The 21,568-nt window shown below is 37.8% G+C and overlaps 1 protein-coding gene across 1 annotated transcript; it reads left to right on the top strand.

Annotated features, from left to right (window-relative positions):
- Positions 1–3,448: 3,448 nt before the first annotated feature.
- Positions 3,449–20,596, top strand: LOC126688745 (zinc finger CCCH domain-containing protein 25-like). The gene is made up of 5 exons (XM_050383555.1): positions 3,449–3,614; positions 12,377–12,554; positions 12,690–12,799; positions 12,951–13,138; positions 19,539–20,596. Exons 2-5 carry the CDS (start codon positions 12,382–12,384, stop codon positions 20,253–20,255), a joined length of 1,188 nt encoding a protein of 395 aa, XP_050239512.1. The 5' UTR covers positions 3,449–3,614; positions 12,377–12,381; the 3' UTR covers positions 20,256–20,596.
- Positions 20,597–21,568: the final 972 nt, after the last annotated feature.

Here is a 21,568-nt window from a genome sequence, read left to right as displayed (position 1 = left end):
GAGCTGTTCTTGAACCCAAATAAACCCACATCTTTTGTCACAACTCTTTTGTCACAACCCACAGCTAATTAGGTGTACGTTATTTTCACGACACATACTGCCATCACAGTTGGGAAAGTTGTGAAAAAATTTTGTAAATTTGTATGCGCTTTGTGCTACTTAAATTTCCCGCTCCTTGGATATTTTTTTTTTTTTGAAGAACCCGCTCCTTGGATTTGGACTTTTCCTCAAACGAAACTAGTGAACGATTTGGATTATTCTTTTAGTTTTTGCAATAATTTTTCCTTTTTTAGTTGTCCAAAGAAGCTACAGGATTTATGTAGCCTTTTTTGGAAAATTTTTATTATTATTTTATTTGTATGAGATTTAAAAATAAATAAATTGATTTTTAAAATACTATTTTAAATATTCAACTTTCAAATTTTGCATTGAAATTATATTTTCACAAAACACAGCTCTTCTGATAGTAGAATTTAAGTATTATTGTTCAATTTTTAGTGTTGTAGAAATTCGTGTTTAAGTGTTATAAAAATAAGTGTCAGAAGTATTATTGTTATAAATGCTAAAAAGTGTTGTTTAAAAGCAAGTACCAAACAGATTTTTGTGTAAAATGTGTTTATAGTAACCCTTTATTTGTTTTGATAGAAAAGTGAAGATAATGTTCTCCATTTTCTTGTATTTAGAATTTTCATTATTTAACTTGGCCTGGATAAAGTTGTTTTCCGCTAAAATTTTTTGGATAATAACTCTATCTTATGCGAAGCTAAATAAGGAAAACAATTCAATTCTATCTCACACGAAACTAAATAAAATAAGTCAATAAATAATTTTTCAACTCATTTTAAGGTCGCTACCAAATATAGGAAAGTGATATATTATTTATAGAAAGTGCTTTTTGGAAAATTATTCATTTTCCATAAAACAGTAAATATCTTCTCAAAACAAGATTTTGCAAAATTTGAAATTCAATGTTGAAAACATGATTTTCAAAGAGATGTTAGATGTTATTCTATTAAATAATTTTACAAAAAATCTATTTTTAATAATTAATAATAAAGTAATATTATTTTCCCAAAAAAAAAACATTTTTCTTTTTTAATAAATTATGCTAGTTGTTTGATAATAATACAACTAAATTATATCTGGAAAAAGTTAGCTCCAAGGTTATATATGAACCAGGCTGTTTGTGAACAATTCAAGCTCAACTAGGGAATTTTTTTTTTTTTTTTTTTTGTTTATAAAACAAGTCAAGTTCAAGCCTTAATTTTAAGCTCAATTATTAAATGAGTCAAGCTCAAACATGATATTATGTTTATGAACAAACTCATGAACATGAGGGCTCAATTTAATTATATATAATATTATATTTTTATATGTATACTTGTCTAAAAATATATTTATATAGACTTGAAATTAGATTGTATAAGTTTGTCAATAAGATCATACGACATTGAATTATTATCTGTAGATTATTGATAATATAAATTGTCTATTTGTAGTAAAAATTCATAGAATTGTTAAGAGGTAAAACATTTTAGTCATGATTTTACAATATATAGAAAAATAATAAGTTAATTAAGTAATTCGTAAACAAGGTCAAGCTAACTCAACAAGAAAATTAGCCAAACTTGAATATAAACTCTAGTTTGGTGATGAGTTCAAGCTCAACTAGTGTTTTAAAAACAACTAAAAGAATAAGCTTAAACTTTTAATACTTGTCTTGTTTACAACCCTACTTCAAAGTACTCACACTCCTCTTGGTAGCCATCACTCCCTTCAAAAAAACTTAAAACATCAATACCCAGATCATAAAAACCAAAACTTGTTAAGAAAAAGATAGATTGGTTTGGTGAGTGTGAAGCTGACTTACAAAGATCAGAGAGAGAAAATGAAAGATCAAACTTTCTCACTTGTCATTGTCTTTATTTGATCTCAAATGATTTTTAATTTCTCTTTCTTGAATAGCTCAAATCTTTCGCACCTTGCGTTGGTGTAGCTCTTTGGGATTGGCAAAGAGAGCATAAGGTTAGGGATTGGAACAAAGGAAAATAGAGAGAATGGGTTTGAGGCTTGGAATGACAGATTGAGTGAGAGTGATTTTTTTGTGTGTGTGTGAGAGAGAGAGAGAGAATGGCCAATGGCAGCTCCACATTCAAGTTAGGGTGTTCACAAGAACACCTTGACTTGCGAAAAATTTTGTGTGTGTGCACGCATGCATGCGCATATATATTTGCAAAATAATAATAATAACTTATCTACTAAACTAACCTATTTTGACCACCCTAAAAAAATGTTGAACACCTTTACTTGATAATTACAAGAATTTGGGTTCAACAAAAATAAGCGTAATGTTATGTTCATAACATTTTCACAATAAATCAAATATGGTAAGCTATTACTAATACTAATTTAAGCCCAATATTGACATAATTTTTTATCCACCAATAACAACTTGTCACATAAGATTTGTTGTGAAAATATTGTGGGAGTAGTGTTAGGTTCATATGTTTTTGTGTTGTTAAACCATGCCAAATTATGTCTTTTATTGAGTTTTGATGTGTCTTAAAGTGCTAATTGAAGATCATATTGAAGACACAAAGTCTGCTCAATAACAACTCAAGAGAAGTGCATTTTTAGCATATGTCTCAATATCTAGATACTTCGAGCCCTTCTACGTCACTTTCTATCTCATCAATAGTAGACTTGATACATCCAATAGTATGTTGATAGCACCTTTGATACCTCTTGATCCGTCGAGCTTCACGTTTGAACAAAAAATTAACAACATGAAAAAGCCTATAACTTGTCTATTTCAACCCTAAATTGAGATCCATTTGATGTGACATTTTAAAGGGTGTTATAAGCCATATATTATGAGGCTTTTTAGAGAGAGAAACTCTTTTGTGTGACTAGGGTTTTTGTAACCAAATTCTCTCAATTTTACTAAATTGGAGAGTTTCAAGTAAATCTAAGGTTTGATTAGTGAATGAGTTGAAATCATAACAACCACCACAAACGTGCAAATGTGATTCAAACCTTCAAAAGGTTGTCGGAGTCAATCGGAGGTTTCAATTGTGATTGAAAGTGCGTAATCCGTGGAGTATTCATACGTTGGGATACGACAATTAATTAATTAATTAATATTTATTTTAGGTATATTTAAATATTTTGTATATAATTTATGTTTATTTTAAGTTTTAAAATTAAGTAAAAATAACAATAAAATGCTTGAAAACCTATCTAAAACTAACCAACAAACAATATTATATTTATTATTTTATTGATATGATTATAATTTATATCGGACCCAACAACATACAACAGAGGCACACCAAGTCAAAACAAACCAAAGCCTAAAAGCCCAGCCCAAACCACTGAGCAACAAAAAAAAAATGAGAGCTAAAAGCCCAGCCCAAGCCGCTGGGCAGCAAAGCCGAATGAGAGGCAAAACTAGAGAGAAAAAAAAAAAAAAAAAAAAAAGGCGAATCGGCGATTCCGATTCAGAACAAAGGCAAGGCGAGAGGCGAGGGAGAGAGAGTGAGAGTTTGAGAGACTTACCGGCAAGAAGGACTGAAGGAGGAGGAGCTCTGTCGTCGTCGACCCGTAACCCAAAGGTAAGCACTCATCTTTACCCCTAAGAACCCCAAATTTCATTCAATGTATAGAGATACTTGTTTAGGTCATTTATATTAATATCTCTTTCGGTTTTTATTGGTTCTTTTTTTTTCAGTCCAATAAGTAGTATGATTATTGTGTGTGTTTCTTTGATACTTTGAATTTGGGTGTTTCCTGGATTTTCAGCTAATGATGTGTATGTTCTTTGAGACTGTCACATGCTGATTTGTATTGTTCTTTGTTTTAGAATGGAGATTTGATTGAAGATATGATGTAGGGTTTGTTAAAGTTATTAAATACCATCCTTTTCAAATTCTGCATAATTATTTGCCAAATATTTTGTAGTTCAACTGGTTGGCACTGCCTGGTATTTCCAATGGAGTTAAGACATCCAACGTTTAAATTCCCTCTTCCCCACTGTAACTATCGAGTTATAAAAAATTCTGCATAATTATTTATGTTCTAAACAAATATGCTGATAGCATCCTTGGGAATGAGCTAGAATTTTTATACTGTGGAATTAACGAATGTTCATATAGGTGTCAGAATTCAAAAGTTGTGCTAGTACAGCTAATTTTTATTAAAATTTAATAGATTAAATTTCCAGCTTGTTCATATAGTGCCTATATAGCAGTGCTTGTGGCCAACATGACCACAACATGAAAAGGTCAATTTTTGTTTTTTTTGGTGGTGAGTGTGCGGGTTTGTGTGCACACTCTTCACTTCTTATATTAACTTTTTTTTAGATAGATAATCATAGAAATATTATTAATGAAAAAAGTAAGGAAAAAATATAAGTTGTTCATGATGATGAACATCAGTAGAAGGAAAAACCAAACAATGAAAAGAAGGAAATCAGGAAGCTAAGAGAAAACATAAACTTAGAGAGGGAGGAACAATCAGTAAAACCCCAACAGCGAGACCAATCAAAAAGACTACGTTGGCATAGAACATTTAACTATTCCAATGTCTTCTCAGTGTCCTCAAAGGAGCGTTGATTTCGTTCCAACCAAACAATCCACATCAAAAAAACTTGGAATCAAATTCCAAATATTCGAAGAATGATTCCCAAGCCATTGATGCAAGCAAAATAACAAACTTGCCTCCAAGCCTGGCATGACCTAATGGATGTTGAAAGCCAGAAGCATGAGAATCCATAAGGTGTGTGTAATAGGATAGTGAAGAAGTAGGTGGTCCACTGATTCCCCATCATTTTTTTTTTTGATAAGTAAGAAGAGAATATTATTGATAAAAGAAAAGCAAGAGAAGCACAAAGAGTTCACGGTAGTGAACAATGGAAAAACGAAACAGCAAGACAAAAACAACCCCTAATCTATTCTAATAGAAGAAATAAAATCTGTAAGGGTAGAACAATTCGAGAAACCCCAACAACGAGACCAATCAAAGAGGGTCCTCTGGCAAAACTCTAATAACTGAACCATAGTTTTCTCCTCATCCTCGAAGGCCCGCCGATTCCGTTCAGACCAAATAGTCCACATTAAACAGCTTGGGACCAAATCCCATATATCAGAACTATGCTTCCCAAGCCAATGAAACCAACAGAATAATAAGTCCTCAACTGAACCTGGCATAACCCAATCGATCCCAAACAACTGGAGCATATGCATCCACAAAGAATGAGTTATCGGACAAAAAAGTAACAAGTGATCCACAGATTCCGCATTACAACAGCACAAATAACATCGATTCACCAAAGGACGACCACGAAGCATAAGGTTATCCAAAGTTAGAATCTGACAATGAGCTGTTGTCCACATAAAAAAAGCCACCCTTTTAGGAACCTTAACTTTCCAAATACCCTTCCAAGGAAAGGTGAAGGGAGCTGCATTACGAATCTTATGATAGAAAGACTGAGCATCAAACTTCCCACTGCCATTAAGATCCCAACAAAACTTGTCACACCCTCCACCCCTAGGGATTCGGGATTGGATGAAATAAAGAAGGGAGTAGGAGGCCGCCAACTCCCAATCATTGAATTCCCTCTGAAATCTTAAACTCCACACTTTATCATTATCACCCACTGAAGGGCTTAACACATCAGAAATACAAGCCTCCTTATTAGCTGAACACAAAAATAACTGAGGATAAAGACTTTTAAGAGGGACATCTCCCGTCCATTTATCATGCCAAAAAAGAGTATGAGATCCATCCCCCACCACAACAGAGAAATGATTAGCAAAAGTTTCCCACCTTTCACTAATACTCCGCCATAACCCACATCCATGGGCCCTACTACAAGCTCTAGTGCACCAACCCCCTTTTCCTTCCCCGTATTTCATGGCTATGACCCTACGCCACAGATGAGAGGTTTCATGACCATACCTCCAAAGCCATTTCCCTAAAAGGGCCTGATTAAAAGGCACCAATTTCCGAATTCCTAAACCACCCATCTCGCAAGGTAAGCAAACCTTTTCCCAAGCCACCAAAGGATATTTGAAACACTCAACTGATGAACCCCACAAGAAGTTCCTTTGAATGCGTTCCAATCTAGTCGTCACAGCTTTGGGGATAGTAAAAAGGGAAAGGTAATAAGTCGGAAGGCTTGAAAGGGTACTCCTTAGCAAGGTGAGTCTATCACCCTTTGACGAATAAAGCCGCTTCCAACCTTAAAGCTTCTTTTCCATCCTCTCTGGGATCGGATTCCAAATGGAGGGCGTTTTATATAGAGTTCCCAATGGCATACCCAAGTAAGTCATAGGCAAACTGCCCACTCTACATTGAAGGATATTAGCCAAAGAATGGATGTTACGCACCTCCCCAACCGGAACAATTTCACTTTTCCTCACATTCACCTTCAGACCAGTAAAAGCTTGAAAACAAGTCAAAGCTAGTCTAATAGATATAATCTGCTCTCTAGAGGCATCACAAAAAAGAATGATATCATCAGCAAATAAAAGATGAGAAACACGGATACCAGTAGAATTACTAGAGCCAACATGAAAACCCTGAATGAAACCACCTTCCTCAGTTTTCTTCATGATACGACTTAAGACCTCCATGATCAAAAGAAAAAGGAGGGGAGACAAAGGATTACCTTGTCTAAGACCTCTAGAGCTACCAAAGAAGCCAGCAGGAGATCTATTAACTAGAACAGAAAAACGAACGGTAGAGACACAAGTCTTTATCCATCTCCTCCATCTATCTCCAAATCCCATCCTCTCCAGCAGATAAAACAAAGTGTCCCAATTCACATGGTTATAAGCTTTCTCATATCTAACTTACACACCACCCTTGGGGTGCGACCCTTCAGTCTACTGTCTAATCATTCGTTGGCAATAAACACTGAATCCAAAATCTGTCTGCCACCAACAAAAGAATTTTGTGACTCCGAAATAAGATTATCCAACACCCGCCTCAATCTATTAGCTAAAACCTTGGACAAAAGCTTATACACACTGCCTATTAAGCTGATAGGCCTAAAATCTTTAATATTCAAAGCATTATTTTTTTTGGGAATCAGAGATAGAAAAGAAGCATTTAGAGACCGTTCAAACTCTGCACTCCTATGAAAATGATCAAAGAAAGCCATGACATCTATTTCTATAACACTCCAGCATTTTTGAAAAAAAGCCATAGTGAAACCATCAGGACCTGGGGCTTTATCACCCTCCATCTCTTGAAGAACCTTTACCACCTCCTCCTTAGAAAAGACCCTCTCTAATCCAAGTTGCTCGTCCTCTTCAATGTTAGAAAACTCTAATCCATCCATAGAAGGGCGCCAAGTATCTGACTCAGTGTACAAACTCTGATAAAAGTGGACCACCTTAGACCGCACCTCATCCTCATCCTCATATAGGACACCATGCACCTCTATACCCCGAAGATAATTAGTTCTTCTATGAGAGTTTGCAACCCGATGAAAAAAGTGAGTATTATTGTCCCCCTCCTTCACAAATAAGAACCGGGACTTTTGTCTCCAAGAAATCTCCTCCAAAGAGGCAAGATGGGCAATCTCTTCTTTAAACTGAATACGACGAGTTTGATCCTCATGAGAAAGGCCTGACTGGTCCTCCCTAGCATCCAAACCCAACAAATCCGATAAAAGACATTTCTTCCTAAAGGCCAAATCCCCAAATTCCTCCTTATTCCACTTTTTCAAGTCCTCTTTAAGAGCTTTTAATTTACGCCCCAGAATAAAGCTAGGAGAACCCAAAAAGCAATACCCATTCCACCATTGTCGAGCCCTCTCTACAAAACCCTCTTTTTTCAACCACATATTCTCGAACTTAAAGGCACTCCGGCCTTTATTAACACTACTCGCCACCACCAACAGAGGGCAATGATCAGAAACTACACGAGGGAGAACCCTTTGAGACATGTTTCCAAAGTTATTCACCCAATCCACCAATGCCAAGGTTCTATCAATTCTTGACATACAATCTGAACCCGAATCTCTAAACCAAGTAAACAAAGCCCCTTCAAGGGGTAAGTCCACAAGGTAATTCGCCTCAATGAAGTCTGAAAAAGCAAACATAGTTGGACTAAAAACCTCACAACCAAATCTTTCACTCGGATAACGAATGATATTGAAATCTCCAAAAACACACCATGCCGTATTCCACCTGGAGTGCATCCTTGAGAGTTCTTCCCACAGAGCACCCCGCTGAGAATCCTCATTAGGCCCATACACTCCTGAACAAGCCCAAACAAAATCATCTACTACCCCCTTGAATAAAACATTAACAGAAAAACGCCCAACAGCACAATCAACTTTTTCAAAAACTCTCTTGTCCCAAACCAGTAACACCCCCCCTGCAGTATTGACTGCATATAGAACAACCCAATCCAAGAAAGGGCTACCCCAAAGGCTTCGAACAACAAAAGAGTTTAAAGAAGACATCTTAGTTTCTTGAAAGCAAACTATATCACACTTCCACTTCTTAAGCAAATTTTTACAAACCTCTCGCTTCTGAGGATTATTTAATCCTCTAACATTCCAAGATAGCAGCCATAAATTCATTTAAAACTAGAAATCGCCCCTGAACCTACTGAGAGGTCTTTGTTCCTCCCCTTAGATGCTACCCCATCATAATTAATAGAGGAAAATAAACCTTTGAGTTCCCTAAGCCCTTTCTGCTTGGAATTCACATTACCATCAGCAGACCCAACACTGACAACCTCAACACAGTCTTGTTCGAGAAGACGAAACAGAGCTAGGCATTGATCTTCATGCTTCACAATAGGAAAACCCACAATTCTACAAAAATTATTCATCAGGCTACAAACCCATTCCGAATTTACCACCGCTGACCCCCGAAAATCTCCCTCATCACCTTCCTGGATCACCTCCAACTCCTTCTGTCCATTGGGATCCCATTTAGAAAGAGGGGAGCATTCCAAAAAACCATTCTCCTCCTCACCATGAAAGAACTCAGGTCCATCCTGAAGCAAATCAAGCCCACCCACTTGGCTCGGCAACACAGGCTCAGGACTACCACAATCTCCTCCCTTCACACCGGGAGCCACCATAAGGTCATCTCTCTCTCCAGAACAGAGATCCTCCCCACAACCCAAACTCGACAGAAGAGAAAAAGAGTTATGGGTAGCAACAGCCTTGCCATAACCAGTTATCGGAGTTTGGGTAACGTCCTCCATCCTCCGATCGATCACCACCGCACCGGAAAACCACAGAAAGGACCCCACTGACGCACTCGCCGGCGCCGTCGCTGTCACTGGCGACCTGGGAACCTCCATCGTGTTCGCTGGATCTGCAGCTGGCATCGGTGACCCAGTAAACTTTCTCGGGTCGTTCACCACTGCGCCGGAAAACCCCAGAGAGGACCCCAACGACACACTCGCTAGTGTCGCCGTTGTCACCGGCGACCCGGAAGCCTCCATCATGCTTGTTGGAACCGCCGCTAGCACCGACGACCCAGTAAACTTCCTCGGGCTTCCTTTGGAACTCTCCCCTACAGCCCACGATTCTTGACCCTCAAAAGGATCCTTTAAGCCCACCGGTTTGACCAGAATGCCCTTAAGTGGAGAAACATTATCCACGGGCTGGGCTTGTGCAAGCCCACCAGAAAGATTAATAATATCTGGCCCGCCACTTACATCCTTGGGCCAATTGAAGGTCTTTGCATCCAAGTAAGACAGAGAACATTTCCCGCCCTCCATTTTGCACACTCTCAAAGCCAAACAAGCAGGGGTTAGCTTAAAAGTACAAGTCCGCGTGGGTCTGCCATTAAAGACTGAGGCTTTGCCTTTTAAAACTAAACCATTCTTTGCATGGCCTCCATGAATCCTTTTCTGCCCCAAGATAGCACCAAGTTTTTCAAAATTCCTAAACTTACGCTGGCAACAGAAGACAAAATTTTCCCACTGCGGTTACCACCAGCAGACTGACCACCTCCACCACCACCATTTTTGGAGGATGCTTCAGCCATAGAAACAGGTTTAGCACCAGTGAGAAAATCCCTCATATCTCTCTGAAACAAAGACCAACCTGCACGATTGGAACTTGCTGGTATCGTAACACATCCTCGGCGTGCCCCGCCAAAGTATTCAGCTATAACCACGAACACACCAGCCTTATTCGACCTCCCACAAAATTCCAACAACTTATTATTATCCCGGAACTGTTTACACATGAGAACTTTCTCCGGAACCCAATCACGAATATCAGCCAAACAAGCAAGGATCCACTCCAATCCTTTACGTCCTACCCAGATAGTATGCTTGACATGCCTGCTACTCTCATTGAAGCTGGTTTAATATCAGTTTTAGGTAGGAAAATAATGGTATCAGTTTTAGGTGGGAAGATATCAGGTATCAGTGAGGGTGTAGGCACAGAAGGTTTAAAAGGCAATGTGGATGGTTGTAAGGGAAGTGACGGTGGGCAAAGACTAGAAGGGAAAGAGGGATGACAAAAGGTGTATGGAGGTAAACCAAAAGGTGGGATTTGAGGTGGAAATGGGAAAGGATAGGGAGGGAGGGAAGGAAGGAATGTGTGGTACAGCCGGTGGTAGGAAGGGGAAGAGAGAGGGAGTAGAGGGGGGTTGATGGTGGGGGTAAGGATGGGGGAGGGAGAGACATATGCCTTAGGATTTAACATCACATCAACACATACAACACCGATTTGCCAAGAAGTGACCCCTAAGCATAAGATTATCCAAAGTAAGAATCTAAAGTAAGAATCTGATCATGAGCAGTTGTCTACAAAAAGAAAGCCACTTGCTTAGGAACTTTCGTTTTCCAAACACCCTTTGAAGGGAACAAAGAATTCTGAGCATCTCGAATCGCATTGTAAAAAGCAGCTCCTCTCTAGCATCTAAACCCATTAATTCAGTCAACAAGTTCTTCTTTCTAAAAGCCAAATCGCCAAACTCCTCCCTATTCCACATTTTTAAAACAGCTTTGCAAGCCTTTAGTTTTTGGGCCAAAATAAAGCTTGGAGAGCCTGCAAAACAGTTCCCATTCCACCAATTCTGAACTCTTATTAGCAAAGCCTTCGGCCTTCAACCACATATTTTCAAATTTAAAAGCACATAGACCGGCGAACGCCATCAACTTCTAGCAAAAGCGGACAATGATCTAAAATAACACGAGGAAGCACCCTTCAGGATACATTTCCAAAATGTTCCTCCCACTCTAGAGATACCAAAGCCCTGTCAATTCTTGACATAGAGGATATACCAGAATCTTTGAACCAGGTAAAAGAAGCCCCCTCTAATGGTAAATCAACTAAATAATTACTCTCTATGCCTCCCACTCTAGAGATACCAAAGCCCTGTCAATTCTTGACATAGAGGATATATCGGAATCTTTGAACCAGGTAAAAGAAGCTCCCTCTAATGGTAAATCAACTAAATAATTACTCTCTATGAAATCTGAGAATGCAAACATAGCAAGGCTAAAAGACTTCACAGCCAAGCTTCTCACTCGGGTATCGAATAATGTTGAAATCACCTACCAAATACCATGCCATAGGCCACCTAGCATGCACCCTTGACAGCTTCTCCCACAAAACAGATCTCTGTCCATCATCGTACTCCCATGAAATAAAGAGATTCACTCAAGTTAAAGTGGGGGAGTTTTAAATCCAAACTAATTGGTAGTTAAAGCACCCAAATGATAGAGTACTTAAATTAATTGGTAATTAAATTTCCAATTTGTTAATGGTTGATCCAAATAATGGTATTTTGAAATCTATAGATCACAAATCATGGCATTCCAAAATCTCCATTGATTTAAAATCCATGTCTAAGATTCCAAATCTAAGTTCTCAGATTCAACCTTGTGATATAGAGTTTGTAAGTTGGGAATGGTTTCTTTTGTAAGTGTTTTGCATCCATTCGAGCTAATGTATAACTTCTGAATCTCAAATCGGGTGTTTGATTGTTCTTGTGTAATGTGCTTTATAGAGAATGACTTTTTCCTTTTTTTGGTTGATTCCCAAAAATGTAAAAGATTAGATTAAATTGACTACAAATGGTAGTTACATTAGGTACGCCCATAGTGATAGAAAAAAGATTTTTGTTTCTTCGTTTTGTTTTGTCTTTTTTTTTTTTTTTTTTTTTTTTTTTTTTTTTTGTTTCTCTTTTCTTCATTTTATTAGTCCCTCTTAAAGAATTCCTCTTGTTTTACTATATATTCAAACTTTATTTAAATATACATGATTGTTTCCAATCAGCAGATTTTTCTTTGTTCAGATTGTGGAGGATTGTTGACACCAGTTTGGATTTTGGCATTTCTTAAGTAGAAGTGAGTCTAATAATTTGGGCATGTCTTTGATACACAGAAGTGATGAATCCGTTAACCCTTGTAAAACGCATCCAGAATATCAATTCCAGAGAAGCGGCATTAGGGATCTCCGAAGAAGCTTCATGGCACGCCAAGTACAAAGACTCTGCTTATGTATATGCTGGAGGCATTCCCTTTGATCTCACTGAAGGCGATCTCCTTGCTATTTTCGCTCAGTAAGTCCAATAATTGTTATCTTTGCTAAATTCCTTAGTGCCTCAAGAAGATTTGGTTCCATACTCTTGAATTTGGATTATCATATTACTTTCTTCATCATTTCTCATTTCATTCTTTAAATAAATGATTTTTAGATATGGAGAGATCGTTGATGTTAACCTTGTTAGAGACAAAGGTACTGGAAAATCCAAAGGTTTCGCATTTGTTGCATATGAGGACCAGAGAAGTACAAATCTTGCTGTAGGTTGGTTTCTCTCAATCTGTCTTTTCAGTTTTGTGCGAATGATACTTTTTTTTTTTTTTTTTTAAAACAATGACTGTTACAAGAGATTAGAAAAGTTACTGCACATTATAAAAGTGATCATTAATTATTGTTGTTGTTGCTGCTATTTTAGATAATTTGAATGGAGCACAGGTTTTAGGTCGGATTATTAGGGTTGATCATGTTAGTAGCTATAAAAAGAAAGAGGAAGAAGACGAAGAGGCAGAGCAGAAGAAGAGGGAGGAACGAGGCGTCTGTCGTGCTTTTCAAAGAGGTGAATGTACTCGTGGAGCTGGATGCAAATTTTCTCACGATGAGCAAGTAAGAAGAATATTGAACTAGTTCCATAATTTGGATTATTTAGTTATTTGGACAAACTACACTTGATTATTACACTGTTGCTCAACATTTAGCTCAGAAATTTTGTTATGGTTTTGAAAGTTTTCACTCGATCGTACATTAGACCAACATTTTAGGTAGTGCAAAAACTGGAGTAGTCTGAAAATAGTTCCTAGTTTTGAGTGAAGTATTTTTTGCTTTTTATTGTTATTGTATTACAAAGTTAATGAATAGAATCTTAAAGTCTGCTCTGATTGATTATATGAACTGCTAACACTCAGGTTATAGACTGTAAGCTGGGAAATTTAGGCCTGCTAATTCTGTTGTATATTGGACAATAATTAATTTAAACCCTCATGTCATGCCAACTTTCAATGTGGCTGGTTGTGTTGGATAGATTGAGTTAGATTGTACTTGTAGGGTGCCAAACCATTGATCTGAACCATATATGTTGTGGTGAACCACTTATGTTTAGTTCTAATAGATCATATTCAGTTGGAGAAAGTTGTATGTATCAATTATAGCGTATTAGGATCATCGGTTATGTAATTGTTAACATGGTACGACTAAATGGGCTATTGAACTTTGTGGATGGTATTGGAGAGAGAATTTAATCCTTCTTCACCATTGGGTTTTTTGGGGGGAGAGAGGGGGGGGGGGGGGGGGGGGGGGGTGATGTAGGACAAGGGGGAACAAATAAAATTCTGATTTAGAACTGTTGGGGCAAATCTAGTAATACCTCTGTTTTGAGGGTTCAGGCTAAGGTTTTGGTAGGAAATAGGCTAGAAAATAAGAGGGATAATAGGGTTTCCAAAGGGGACAAGGATTAGTAGTAGGGTTTGGAGAGAGGAGAACAATCAAGGTTTGGGTGGCTGTTCCCATGTTGTGAATAGGAACAGATAAATATCTAGGAATTACACCTAGACTTCCTAAGCTTCACACCTTGGATTCCTTGGCATATATTCTGAAAACATTAATCATCTTAACAAAAAACATTACAACTCTTTAAATAGAAGTCTAATACTTTTTTTTTGATAAGTAATAAGATATATTGATAAAAAGGAACACCCAAGTGCACCGGAAGTGAACAAGGGATAGGAAATCAAATACAAAAATTACAAGAGTCTAGGAAAACAATAAAAGAAGGGAAAGATTTATTTTGCAAAGCAAACAACCAATCCCTTAAAGTTCTAAAAAAGAGAAGCTTGAGGTCCGGAATAGATCTCTCAGAATCTTCAAAACATCTACTATTCCTCTCCCTCCAAAGGCACCACAATAAGCAATGAGGAATGATAGACCAAATAAAACCATTTCGATGACGACCAAAGCTGCCTTGCCAACAACGCAGTAGCCCCAAAACAGAGTGTGGCATAACCCAAGAAACTCCAAAAAGACCCAAAACCATAGACCATAGATCCGAAGCAAAAGGACAATGAAGGAATAGATGGTCAATCGATTCACCATTTCTCTTACACATGTAGCACAAATCCAAAATCCATACCTTCCTTTTACGTAAATTATCAATCGTCAAGCATTTCCCTAAGGCAGCAGTCCAAACAAAGAAAGCAACTCTAGAGGGAATCTTCTGCTTCCAAATACTTTTCCAAGGAAAACCAAAGAAGGCGGAGCCAGCTAAAATTCTATAATAATCACTAACCAAGAAACCCTTAACTTTGCTAGGAATCCAACACAATTTATCCTCACCTAGCCCCCTTATAGAAGAACCATAAATGGTTTCCAAGAAATCAGACATAGCCTCTAGATCCCGAGCATGCACACCCCTAACGAATCTCACATCCCAAAAGCGGACACCATTGGTGGACATCATAAGCTCAGCCACACTAGCATCCTTATTCCTGCAAAATCTGAACAAGTCCGGATAACTAACAGCAAGAGAAGTCTCTCCACACCACCGGTCCTGCCAAAACTTCACTCTAGACCCATCACCAATATCATATAGAATATGGCGAGAGAAGGAAGGCCATCCCTGATGGATATTTTTCCATAAACCAACACCATGAGGGCCAATCCCCCCCCCCCCCCCCCCCCCCCCCCCCAACATACATCCATATTTTATCTCTATCACTTCCCTCCAAAGGGCATCTTCCTCAATCCCGAATCTCCAAAGCCACTTCCCAAGCAAAGCTTCATTGAAGAGTCTAATCTTCCTTATCCCTAAGCCACCCGAAGAAATAGGAGAACAAACAGTAGCCCATTTAACCAAATGAATTTTAGGATCATCTCCAAAACTGCCCCATAAGAAATTCCGCTGGAGCCTCTCAATTCGGTTAGCCACATTAGCAGGAATAGGAAATAGAGATAAAAAATAAGTGGGTAAATTAGAAAGGGTGCTTTTGATTAGGGTGACTCTACCTCCCTTGGATAAATATAAGCGTTTCCAACCCGCCAATCTCCTCTCCATTTTCTCCAGAATTGGATTCCAGATAGTCTTATCCTTGAATTTAGCACCCAAAGGAAGACCAAGATATTTCATTGGGAGAGAGCCCTGCTTGCAGCCAAGAACAACCAAGAAAAGGTCTATATGATTGACTACCCCAACTGGAACCAATTCTGACTTGCCTAGGTTAATCTTTAGGCCTGACACCGCCTCAAACCAGATAAGAATCATACGAAGAATCAAAATCTGATCTAAATCAGCCTCACAAAAGATTAGAGTGTCATCCGCAAAAAGGAGATGAGACACCGCCTTGGATCTTCCCTCCAAGTTACCCACACTGAAACCCGACATGCGACCTTCATGAACAGCTTTATCGAACATTCTTCCAAGAGCTTCCATCACCAAGACAAACAAGAAAGGAGACAACGGATCACCTTGCCTCAAGCATCTAGTGCTACCAAAGAATCCACAAGGAGAGCCATTAATCAAGATGGAGAAACGGACAGTGGATAGACAAAAGAGGATCCATTGTCTCCATTTGGCAGAGAAACCACTTCTTTCTAACATCTGTAGCAGGAAATTCCAGTTTACATGGTCAAAGGCCTTCTCAACATCCAACTTACAAATCAGCCCCGGCATCCCAGACTTCAATCTACTGTCAAGACATTCATTAGCAATAAGAACAGGGTCAAGGATCTGTCTGTCCCTCACAAAAGCATTTTGAGAAGCTGAGATTAAATCCCCCATCACCGAGCGGAGACGATTAGCCAAGACTTTAGCAATAATTTTATAAACCCCTCCAACCAAACTAATGGGCCGAAAATCTCCAATCTCATTAGCCGCATGTTTTTTAGGAATGAGAGTAATAAAAGTTGCATTTAAACTTTTCTCAAACTGACCAATGGCATAAAAATAATGAAAAACAGCCATGAGATCAGGCTTAACAATCCCCCAGCAAGCTTGGAAAAAAGCCATAGGGAAACCATCTGGACCAGGGGCTTTATCACCATGAAAACTTTGAATGACATCAAAAATTTCTGCCTCTTCAAAAGGCCTCTCTAACCAATCCGCATTCTCACCAGATATCATTGGAAAAACCAACGAATCCGGAAATGGCCGCTCAACCTGCTGCTCAAAGTATAGATTCATGAAGGAATGAGTAATGTAGTCTGCAATTATACCCTGATCCGAAGACAAGGTACCATTAACCATTAGGCTTTCAATACCATTATTTTTATTCTAGGATTTCTTAGGATTTCTTAAAACCCTAATAAGACTTAGACTTGGACTCCTTAGGCTTTTACTACCAAGCCCAACTAAATAACCAAAATTAAAATAAAACTAGAGTAAGACCCAATGGACTGTAAGCACACAGCCCATTCTAGAATATTAAGAAATTACAAAATTGCCCTTGATACATAAAATAAAATAAAATAAATCCTTCTCACTGCCTCTTGCATCAGTGGGTGTTGTGAAATGAGGTTGGGCCTTGGTGCGATGGCAAGTGGCTTCCACCAAAAGTGATAGGTCGCGGGTTTGAGTTTGGGAATCAGCCTCTCAAAAGAAAAAAAGGGGGGGGGGGGGGTAAGGCTACCTACCGATAACTTCTTCCGAACCTCGCAAAAGTGGGAGTTTTGTGCACTAGGTACCACCTTTTTTTGAGGGTGTTGTGAAAGAGAGGAGTCTATAAATTAGGACAGCTCTAAAACCATATTGATGTAACACAGCTTATCTTAGGACAAAAAAGGCTAAAATTGATGCAGGATCTTTAATTGAGCACCAAAGGATTAGGACAATAAGATCTACAGCTGATTTAGAGAATGAGGCTAGGATGCTTTATTATGTAATTAACGATAGTTGAGAGACTTTGGGTTGAGATCAAGGGCCAGAAGAATGCTGGAAGGAAGCTAGATTAAAGTCAGAGAGTAAGGGCTTGTTTGGTTAGCTGAAAAAGGTAGTGTTTTATGTTTTCATTTTCAACGGGGCCACCACAAACTTGTGGTTTAAGAACTTGTACACAGTTTTCATTTTTAGTATTCTAAAAGTTGGATTTGAATGCAAAAAATGAAAACACTTTTTCAGCGTTTTCATTTTCATAGAAAATGAATACAATGGCAATTTCATAAATATTGTGAAAACGCAAGGAGCCCCACCTGATCGATGTGTGTGTGTAAGTGAAAAAAGTAACATAAAAAAAGAAAGAAAGAAAACAATGCCAAACTGTGTATGATGAATTTTATACCTAAATTTTGTATTCAAAATAACTTACCAAACATCCTTACATGTAAAAATGAGTCATTTTTTCTATATTCAATTTTAGAATTTGAATATGGAAAAGAGAATATGAAAGGTGAATACATCACTTTTTAGAACCAAACAGGGCCTAAGAGCCTAAATATCTAGTTTGTCCCTAGAAGATTTTGCATTTCAAATTGGTGATTGGTTTTGAGAAGTTTCATTTTGGTCTTTTTTCTCTACACTGTCTACTAGAGTGTAACGGAATTGGCTGATGTAGCACCTCTCTCCTCTCTCCTCTCACCCCAACCCCCCCCCCCCCCCCTCTTCCATCCATTGATGTGGCACTGTTTTAAAACTAAAAAAAGCCTAATTAGCAACCAGAGTGCGCTCTCTCTATTTTGGGGGATGGGGCTTAGTGAACCATATTGTTCGTTGCTGATCAGGTCTTTTTAGTTTTGAAATTGTGCCACCTCATTGAAAAAACTGCTAGGCCAATTTGGTTACTCCAGCAGATGGAGTATGGAAAAAAGATCGAAATGAAGCATTTTTGGAAAACAAAGGGACCAATTTGACCTGTGAAATATTGAAGGGAACTTAGGGCTTGTTTGGTTACAAAAAGTGGTGTATTCATTTTTCATTTTCTTTATTCTATATTTAAATCCTGAATTTGATTATAGAAAAAAACACTTATTTCACATTTGATAGTGTTAGGTAAGTTGTTTTGAATACATAATTTGGGTATAGAATACATCATACCCGGGTTTGGTCATTATTTTTTATTTAAAAAAAATAAATAAAAACTTATTTTATTCACGCACATCACATCACTAAAAAATGAAGAAGGTAACTTTGTGTTTTCACAATATTTACGAATGTGCCACTGTATTCGTACTCATAGAAAATGAAAAGGCTAAAAAGTTGTATTCATTTTTTGTATTCAAATCCAACTTTTAGGATATTGAAAATGAAAACTGAATACACATGCTAAAACCAAACCAGTTTTTTAGTGGTGGAACCCGTTAGAAACTGAAACTGAAAATAAAAAATAGTGCCTTTTCAGCTAACCAAACAGGCCCTTAAAATTCTGGTAGTTTTTCAGAGGCGAAACATATGCTTTGACAAAAATGAAAAAAAATATCTACCCTAGGGACCTTAGACATTCATACCTTAAAAGAGATTGCTTCACACAGATAAGGTATGTCAGCACACTATAAAAATTGATTCAAGGTGCTGAAAGTTGATTCATTCTTTGTCATTGCTGTCCTGAAAATCGTATAATCTATCTAGATTATCCATGCATGGAAAACAAGCAAGTTTTTTTTTTTTTTGGCATTAAACTGCCAAGAAATCTGAGACCTGACCATTTAGAAACTTACCTATATTGACGAAGACCAATGATCAGACCCATTAAACAATACCACAGCTTACCCAGCCAACTTCTAGCCAAAACTACAAAGTCTAAGATATGCTCGACAAGCAAAGTTACATAATATTCATATCCTTAAATAAGCGACATTCAATAAATTTTACTAATCTAAGTTTATGATTTGGTTTTCAATTCCGCATCAGGGAGTTGGTTTTTATTTCTCATGACTAAAAAAAGACTGTGCTTCCTATTTATTCTCTCTTTTAAAAGTATTGGTGTTTTATTACATTTTGGAGAGGAGAAAAATTTGTTCTAAGCTTACTTTACATCTTTGTCATATTTTAAGGTGCTTATATATACTTTCTTCTTTCTATTCATAGAGAGCTGCAAATACAGGTTGGGGACATGACAAGTTTGAGGGTCCAACAAGAGGCGAGAAAAGACTTGAAAACAAGCCGTCAAATCCTGTTCGCGAACTTATGACTCAAGGTGGTTTTAGTCGGGATGATAAAGATTTGCGCTCCAGAGCAAAGGGTAATGATAGGGCCTTTGAGAGCAATAGTAGGCAAAGGGATATGAGGGAGGAGAAGAGATTAAGAAGGAATGGTGATGATGAGTTCAGACCACAGTCAAGAGAAGGTCATGATAGGAGGGAAGAGAAGAGTTCAAGAAGGCATGATGACAATGAATTTCTGCCGAAGTTGAGAGATGAAAATAGATCGAGAAGACAAGGTGATGATGAATATGAGCTGAAGTCTAGAGGTGGAAGGGAAGAAAAGAGATTGAGAAGGCGTGATAACGATGAGCTAGAGCCAAAGTCAAGAGAAGATCATGATAGAAGGGAAGAGAAGAAATTGAGAAGGTACAATGATAATGAATATGAGTCCAATTCAAGAGATCTTAAGAGAGAAGAAAAGAGACCGAGAAGGCATGAAGACGATGAATTTCATGGAAGTCGAGAGAAGTTAATGATTGGAGCGAAGAGGTCAAGAAGGTACAATGAGAATGAATTTGAGCCAAAGTCAAGAGAAGATGGAAGGGAAGAAAACACATCAAGAAGGCAAGAGTCAATTCTATCAGGAAGAAAGGTGAGATAAGGGAGGAGGGGAAATACGGTCAACTCATAGTAGGGATTGAATGTTTGCAATGACTAACTGTTAGGATCACTCTTTTGTTATGGGATGTGACCACTTCCATATGGTATCTTAAGGCTCTGCTTGTTTTTCTTTTAGTTTGCCTGAGTTCTATACTTGATTTTGTTTGAATTGTTCCCTCCCTCCCCCGCATTGGCCAAGGATGGTGGTGTAGCTTGAGAGATAGTGGAACTGATGTCCAATCAACTTGGAATGTATCATTTTATGTGAAGTTATTGTAACCCCATAATGATGAGGATTTCAATGTCATTTTCAATGACGATTGTCTATCCTGATTTTCTTCACTTGAGTTGAACTAGTGTTAATTTGCAACAATATGTACGTCGTGGTTGATAAAAATTTCTCATAGACAAAACTAGGTTTTTTTTTTTTGGGTTTTAAAGATAAACTGTTGCCCTTGCATGGTCGTGTGTACTGTTTTAGTATCAGGCCATTATTTTGGTTCTGGTTCCACTTCTAGCAGAACTGGTTTAGGCCTGTCACAGTACTGGGGGTGGGGCGACATCTACAAGTTAAATAACCATGGATTTGGATCCCGGCAAAAAGTTATTTTTTTATGACATTTACTAATGATGTCAATTTTGTTTTAGTGCCCATTCAGGTTTGTTTTTTAGAATGTAATTTTTTGGCATTGGTCAATTTTGGTATATGAGTATATCATTTTGGGATTATCGCTAGTACAAATATAAATGCAATACATATTTTACACTTATAATTACTTATTATTAGTGAAATATCAAGAATGAAATCAAAATAACATAGGTTTTTTTTTTTAATAATTTTTTTTAGGGGAGATCCTGAATTTAATTGGAGTCAGTTGAAATGACCTAGAATGGATTTTCTTTTTGGGGGAGGGGGGGGGGGTGTTACTCGTTTCGATTTGCTTATTGGTACGGTATTTTCAACCTGTTCTTGTTGGATTAGAATAAATCCATAGCAATGCTTTTAACACTCAATCTCAATCATTGAGGATGTGAGAATGTGAGCAATAGCGAGAATGTGAGCAATAGAATTAATCTTATCAACATAGCCAGAAATAGAAAAATTTAGTCTCTTTGTGGTTTGAAATTGGTGCTTGAGTTGCAAAACTTGAGATCGAGACCGAGCAATTTTCAAGAGGCATTCACACATCACAAGACGTAGCGAGTCAAGAAACAGTAGAGAGCATAGCCAGTGTGAGGTGGAGTTGATATACCTAATGAAATCTAGATCGCTAGAGTATGTAATTTTCTTCTCTGCATTAAGAAGGAACTTTC

Source organism: Quercus robur, chromosome 1 (genome assembly GCF_932294415.1).
Source record: "Quercus robur chromosome 1, dhQueRobu3.1, whole genome shotgun sequence".
Taxonomy (NCBI): domain Eukaryota; kingdom Viridiplantae; phylum Streptophyta; class Magnoliopsida; order Fagales; family Fagaceae; genus Quercus; species Quercus robur.
This window is presented reverse-complemented; position numbering and strand designations above follow the sequence as displayed.

Bases quoted from the DNA above. Each gene is read 5' to 3' on its own strand.
- LOC126688745 (XM_050383555.1), top strand. From the start codon at position 12,382: ATGAATCCGTTAACCCTTGTAAAACGCATCCAGAATATCAATTCCAGA. The intron at 12,555-12,689 runs GTAAGTCCAATA...AATGATTTTTAG, and splicing joins CTCCTTGCTATTTTCGCTCA to ATATGGAGAGATCGTTGATG. The intron at 12,800-12,950 runs GTTGGTTTCTCT...CTGCTATTTTAG, and splicing joins AAGTACAAATCTTGCTGTAG to ATAATTTGAATGGAGCACAG.